Here is a 6,951-nt window from a genome sequence, read left to right as displayed (position 1 = left end):
AGAAAAAGTTTTCTCTCTATCCTTATGTCTTTTTTTTTTTTTTTTTTTTTTGTCTTTTTTCGTGTCCGGCAATGGATCGCAACCCTCAGTGTCGCGCCCATACCGGACCGGGACCGGCAACGGGATCGCAACCCTCGGTGTTGCGTCCGCACCTCGCTCAGCCAGTGAGCGGGAACCGGTCTGTATGTGGGATCCGAACCCTCGGGCGGGAGCGCCGCCGCGCTTCCCAAGCGGCGCACTATCCAGTGCGCCACCGGGCCGGCCCCAAGAACATTCTATTGATACATGCAACAACATAGATCACAAAAGCATTACACTGAGCGAAAACAGTCAAATGCAAAAGGCTAAATACTGTGATTCCATTTATACGACATTCTGGAAATGGCAAGATTATAGGAACAAATCAATCAGTGGTTGACAGGAACTAGGTGTTCAGAAAAGGGACTGAATAAAAGGGCATGAGGGAACTTTTCAGGGTGACACAAGTGTTCTATACCTTGACTGTAATTGTGTTTGTAAGACTGTATAAATTTGTTAAAACTCATCAAGCTACACACTTAAATTACATCTCAATAAATCTGATTAAATGAAACAGTTTACATGTTAGCACCAAGCTAAAGAGTAAAGAGAGGTTTGCTCTTGGTCATATCTAAGACTTAAATCCTGGGGCTGTTTCAAGAATTAGATTCTGTTCATAGTCCATAAAACTATGCCAAGTCGAATTTGGGATTCCAGAGTCATTCTATCCTCACTGTTATAGTCCTTTCTGACAGGCTTAAGTCTTTGCTAAGACTTATTTATGTATTCTTAAAACACTAACTACAACAAACAAAAATCCTGACTCCTCAGACTGAGTTAGGACCTAAAGAAGACAGGACACAAGAGCAATAAAAGGCCTGTAATCAGCTCAATGTTAACCATTGAGTAGGAAGGCCAGGAACTCTCAGGACAAGAAACTTTCCTGGTGCTGTATCCTTTACCATCTCCTCTCTCCCCTATTACTGGCTGCATGCTTAAGGTCTTCTGTCAACAATAAGAAACTCCTGAACAAACGATGTGAGGATTCGCAGCTGCTGTTTTCATGAGCCACCTCTCACCTCTGTGGTCAATGTCATCAGTATCACTCTCTGCTTCCTCATCCTCTTCATCCAAGGTTCCTCGAGTCAGGATCAATTGAGAAGGGTCCAGCACAGGAGATAAGCTATCTACAGTGAAAACACCTATCAGTACATATGCCTACTCAAAAAGGTGATTTTTAATCAATAAGTAACTATGATTATAAATTGGCAAGATGAATATAAATGCAGGATCTTAACCTCTTCTAAATGTATTGTTAATACTACTTAACATTTCTACAATACTTTAGTTCACAGAGTTCTTTCATGAGCCCAACAGCCCAAGGAGTCCCATTTTTTAAGCTGAGGAAAATAATTTTCAACAAGCTTGCTTTTAGTAGTAGCATGGTTCATTTTTACTAATTCACAGTTGGAAGAGGCTATGGTTTTTCCTACGAAGGCTAAAGACATCTGAGCAGATCCAGAGTGCTGATGAGTCAGGGTTAAAGTGTGGAGTGCTAAGGAAGTTTCCTGGTGGAAATGTAAGTTCAGAGAGGGCCTGAAGAAAGCACAGGGTGGAATGATGTAGAATAGAGGATCCAGGGTATTATTCAAGAAAAGGAGGCAGGAGGAAAAAAGGGAAAATCAAATAATAACAGAAGTAAAATTCCTGAGCTGGCTGGTTAGCTCAGTTGGTTAGAACATGGTGTTGATAACACTAAGGTCCAGGGTTCGGTCCCTATACCGGCCAGCCACCAGAAACAAAACAAAACGAAAAACAACAAAGAAGTAAAATTCCCTATTCAGGGAAACTAGTAAGGGCTGAGTTCCAATAATCAGAAGAAAGTCTAATCAAGTAATTACTGGCAGGATATTCAGCCTGCTGAGGTTAGTTTTATAAGAACCTAAAGCCATAGGAAGACACTACCTCTCTCCATTCAGGGACCTATGAGGCTTGCGAAAGTTCATGTGGGGAATAAGGGTCCAAAGGCAGCAACATCAAGGGGCACAAATCTCAAGGGGAACAAATCTCAAGGGGCCTGTGGCCCTGAGAAACAATGACAGAATGTGCTGACAGTAAATGCTTCATTCTGTGCCTAAGAATTATGCAACTATACTAGTAGTGATTTTCCTCAAATTTACTGAAACTCCCCCAACCTCCAACAGATTATCTGAGCTGAGCAGATCCTTGCAGCAAGAGATTTAACACTTGTCATTTCACATATTCATGACTGATTCTAAAGGACCAAGGCACACAGAAATTTGTGTTGCTGAGGTGTGCAACAAGGATGACACAGGGAAGTTCACTTGACTGGTAAACTAGTTTCCAGCTTTGCTGTTCTCTACTAGACATATAGCAATAGCTTTCATGAACAGAAACTTCACTCCTTTAAGAAAGATGTCCTAGAAAAAAAAATGCTAGTGTTGCTGATGAGAAGAATAAAATTATGTCCAATTTATTACTCAAATAACTTAATAAAATGGAGCATATTATCAAAAAAAGTATATCCAATTTGGTTGCAGCATCCCACTGAGCTGCAAAGACATGCCCACTCGTGTCGAGGGCAGTACATCAATGTGTGGGTAGACGGTTGCGGGTATGTATATTTAGATATGTGCATCAACCCTGTAGAGTCAGTGATAAAACTAACTCAAATAATAAAAAAATTCAGTAAAGTAGCAGGATAAAAAGACTAATATAGGGAAGTCAAAAGCCTTCATATACAAAATCATAAATCAGGTAGAACATATAATGGTTCAGAAAAATCCCATTTTCAACAGTAACGAAGAATTCAGGGAATAAATTTAACAAAACTATGCAAAACCTACATGAAGAAAATTTTAAAACACTCTCAAAAGATACAAGTAGACCTGACAAATATAAAAACATTCCTTGTTCTTGGATAGGAAGACTCAACATCATAGAGATGTCAGTTCTTCCTAAATTAAATAATGAATATAACATAATCCTAATAAAAATACCAAAAAGCTCTTTTAGAGAGCTAGATAAGTTCATACTAAAGTACATGTAGAAAAAGAAACATGCAAGAATAGCTAGGGAAGTATAACTAAGAGGTATCAGGGGGGACTAGCAAATATTGAAACATATGATAAAGCCTCTACATACTTAAAACAACATGATATAGGCCCATAAGTAAATAGTCCAGTGAAATAAAATAGAAAGTTCAGAAATAAACCTAAGTACACATGGAACTTTAGTATATTATGAAAATAGCATCTCAAACCACGAGGCAAAGGTAGACTTTTTAATAGTGAGGGTACAACTATTTATGTAAAGATAACAGATTTGTACCTCATACCATACCCAGGAATAAACTCTAAATGTATCAGGGATCTAAACTTAGAAAAGAAAATCATATAAGTACTACAATAAAACCTGGGTGAATTCCTCTTTAACATAGGTGTAGGTAAAGGCTTTCTAACTATGACTTAAAATACAGATGCAGTAAGAGAGAAGATAAGTAAATCTGACTGCTTCAAAACAAAAAATAAAAACTTTTGCATGGCAAAATAACACCATGAACAAAGTCAAAGAACAACTGACAAACAGGAAGAATACATGTGCAACATGTATCATAGATATATGAATAATATCCCTACCATGTCAATGGATATTAAAATTAATAGGTGAACATTTGAAAACTTAAAGGTTATTTCTATATTCTAAAAGCATCACTCCACAAAATTCTTATTACTAAGTGAAAAATAATAACTTTACAATGAGGAAACCTGGTAGACACCATTTTATGCAAGTAATCAAAGTTAACATCACCAGTAATAGGACAAATCAACATCATTTGCCTATGTGATGCGCTGAAAAAACAAAACTTCCATAAAGTTCTGGCAAAAGTTCATCAATTGAATCAAATCATGAGGAAACACCAGGAAAACCCAAACTGAATGACATTCTATAAAATAACTGTCCTATATGCTTAAAAAATGTCAACGTTGGGCTGGCTGGTGAGCTCACTTGGTTAGAGCATGGTGCTGATAACACCAAGGTCAAGGGTTTGGATCACCCTTACCAGCCAACAAAAAACAAAAAAATTGTCAACGTCGTGAAATACAAAGAAAGACTAAGGAACTGTTCCATACCAAAGGAGACTAAGACACATGAGAATTAAATGCAATGCATATCCAGGATTTTCTCCTGCTCTAAAAGGGCAAATGGCTACATACAAATAAGGTCTATATATAAGATAATAGTATTGTGTCAATGTTAATTTCCCGATTTCTTGATAACTGCAATCAGGTTATATAAAATAAAATCTTTTCCTTATTTTCAGGAAACAGACACTGAAGTATTCAAGGTAAAGGAGGAGCATATCTGTAACTTACTCTTAAATGATTCAGGAAAAAATAATATATATTTACCTAATATATAAAGTCATATATATACCACATACAGAAAGAGAGAGAGAAAGGAGAGAGAGAGGGAAAAAGGGAGGGAAGGAGAAAGGAAGACGTAACTATGGTAGAATGTTAACATTTTGGAAATCTGAAGAGCTATGGCAATTCTTTGTATTATTTATGCAACTTTTCTCTAAATCTGAAATTAGGTCAAAATAAACTAACAAAATTGTGGGGCAGGAGGGATTAAAAAGTTTAATAAAAAAAGTAACAGCGGACATCAAGTATCTTGACAAAGTAAAGCAAAAACTTCCTGAAGGAAGAACCCAAAGTGGTATAGTTGTATACAATTTTCAGGTGTTTGTCTTTCCAAATCATATAAAATATACATATATGATATATATAAAACTACACTTCCTTTATCCTTTTCTCTTTATCCCTCTCTCATATATAAATATATTCCTGCTGAATGGAAATAAGTGTACCCTCTTTTTAGTTCCTAACACCAAAAGACCCTCAGATACCTTTTGCAGTTCCCGTGTCCAAGGCTACGGAGCCCATATCTTTCTGAAGGCGTTCCAGTTGTTCTTTCTGCTGTTGGCTCTGTGCACTAGCCTGTATATATGGAGAAAATGTCATCATATTCAAAAAGGAGCCTCAAATTAGACCCCAGACTTCTAAGTGGACATGAGGAGTTATATAAACACAAGGGTACTTCAACAAGTTTGTGGAAAAAATGGAATTAAAGGTACCACAAATCTATCCATGAACTTTTAAAGTACCCTGTAGTAGAGGCTAAACATTGAGGCAGATAAGGGAAGACTGAAATGAGGACAGAAACACTGAGTTGTGTAAGCTGAGGTTACAGTAGAAGTTTAGACAGGAGGGCTCTGCAGACTGAATTAGAGGATTCAGAAATTGGACAAAAATATCAAAAGAACCCTCAAGTAGACATGGCAGGAAAGCTCAGTGATAAAGGACCCAATGTAGCCTACAGGGGCAGAACATTTTCTCATTTGGGATAACAGCTGTGAACCACCTTTCTATTCTTAAACAAAATTCTACAACTAGCCTTTATTTATTTATTTATTTTTAAAGATGACTGGTAAGGGGATCTTACCCCTTGACTTGGTGTTGTCAGCACCACGCTCTCTCAAGTGAGCTAACTGGCCATCCCTGTATAGGGATCCGAACCCGTTGCCTTGGGCCTTGATGTTATCAGCACCACACTCTCCCAAGTGAGCCACAGGCCAGCCCCTACAACTAGCCTTTAAATTAAACTTGGAGTAGGAGTGGAGGTGGGGCATAAGAAGGGTTTAGTACATATAATGGGAAAAATCTGATTTTTAAAAATTAAAATTCAAAGAGAAGAAAAATAAGGGATCTTTCTGCAACCAGACAACATAGTAGTACATCAATACAAATTTACAAATTTAAATTAAGTACATAGAAGATACATTGTAATTTTATTAGTTAATTATAACTCAATAAAGCTGGAAAAAATTAAATTAAATAAAAGATACACTGATAGACAAACAAAAGCATTTATATCATCAGGATTGAGGCTGTTTTTTTTAATAGCCCTAAAATATATAAACAGCCTTTCTTACCAGTGATTTCTTCAAACGTTCATATTCAGGACGATACTCCCTAGAAAGAGAAACACTTCCTAAATTCCTTTGCTTAAATCTATCCGGCCCACCCCACCCCATCACTTCTATTTTCCTAAGACTCTGACAATATTAAAAGATCTTACTTCACCAAATATTAGATGTTAACAAGTCTCAGTCACTGACAGAGTCGACACCTATGAAATTAAAAGCCAAGGTGTTTGGAACACCAAGGTCAAGGGTTCAGATCCCTGTACCAACCAGCCACCAAAAAACCCCCAAAAAACTAAAATAAAATAAAAGCCAAGGTGCCTGCCCCCACCTTAAAACCAGGAAAGAGACAAAATCCTGACTGCTGAGCTAGGAAGATTAGCACTGGAGAGACCATGACTGAGGAGCTCATCATTCACTTGAAATAAACATTTGAGATGAGTAAAAGAAGATAGGTCTGTTGAGCTCAGGAAGTCCAATATATAACTATGTGGTTTCCTTGAGCAACAACAATGAAAGGATACAGAAAAGAGTCTATCCTGAGGCTTTGATAACACAAAAAAATCCTCTCTGATGAATCAAAATCAAAATCAAAATAATGTGTCTGAAAATCACAATGTGGTTGTTAGGATTGTGCAAAATATGAAGCCAAAGGAGCATGCTTGTCAAGCCATTGGCTTAAGGAGAGTGTACAGGTGCTCTGACTCCACTTCCCTTTAGGTTAATGGAATTCCTATACAAAGAATGACAATAGTTACAACAACCATTTACTATGAAATGTTCTTATTATATGTCAGCAATTGTGCTACGTGCTTTACACATATTTTCTCAAATAATCCTCACAACAACCTTATGCCGAATCCAGCCTGCTGCCTGTTCTTTTTTTTTTTTTTTTTTTTTTTTTTTTTTGTGACCGGCAATGG

At 37.2% G+C, this 6,951-nt stretch overlaps 1 protein-coding gene across 1 annotated transcript in view; it reads right to left on the bottom strand.

Annotated features, from left to right (window-relative positions):
- Positions 1-6,951, bottom strand: part of GPN1 (GPN-loop GTPase 1) — a gene marked incomplete at its 5' end in the record, with an annotated part of 23,152 nt that overhangs the window by 2,248 nt on the left and 13,953 nt on the right. Inside the window, 3 exons of the mRNA XM_008581339.1 lie at positions 1,098-1,205; positions 4,952-5,042; positions 6,038-6,077. Of these exons, the coding sequence (XP_008579561.1) occupies positions 1,098-1,205; positions 4,952-5,042; positions 6,038-6,077 (239 nt within the window). The remainder of the gene's footprint in view (positions 1-1,097; positions 1,206-4,951; positions 5,043-6,037; positions 6,078-6,951) is intronic.

Source organism: Galeopterus variegatus, unplaced genomic scaffold (assembly GCF_000696425.1).
Source record: "Galeopterus variegatus unplaced genomic scaffold, G_variegatus-3.0.2 Scaffold2331, whole genome shotgun sequence".
In the NCBI taxonomy this organism is placed as follows: domain Eukaryota; kingdom Metazoa; phylum Chordata; class Mammalia; order Dermoptera; family Cynocephalidae; genus Galeopterus; species Galeopterus variegatus.
Note: the sequence above shows the minus strand (reverse complement) of the source record. Positions and strands in the feature narration are given on the sequence as shown.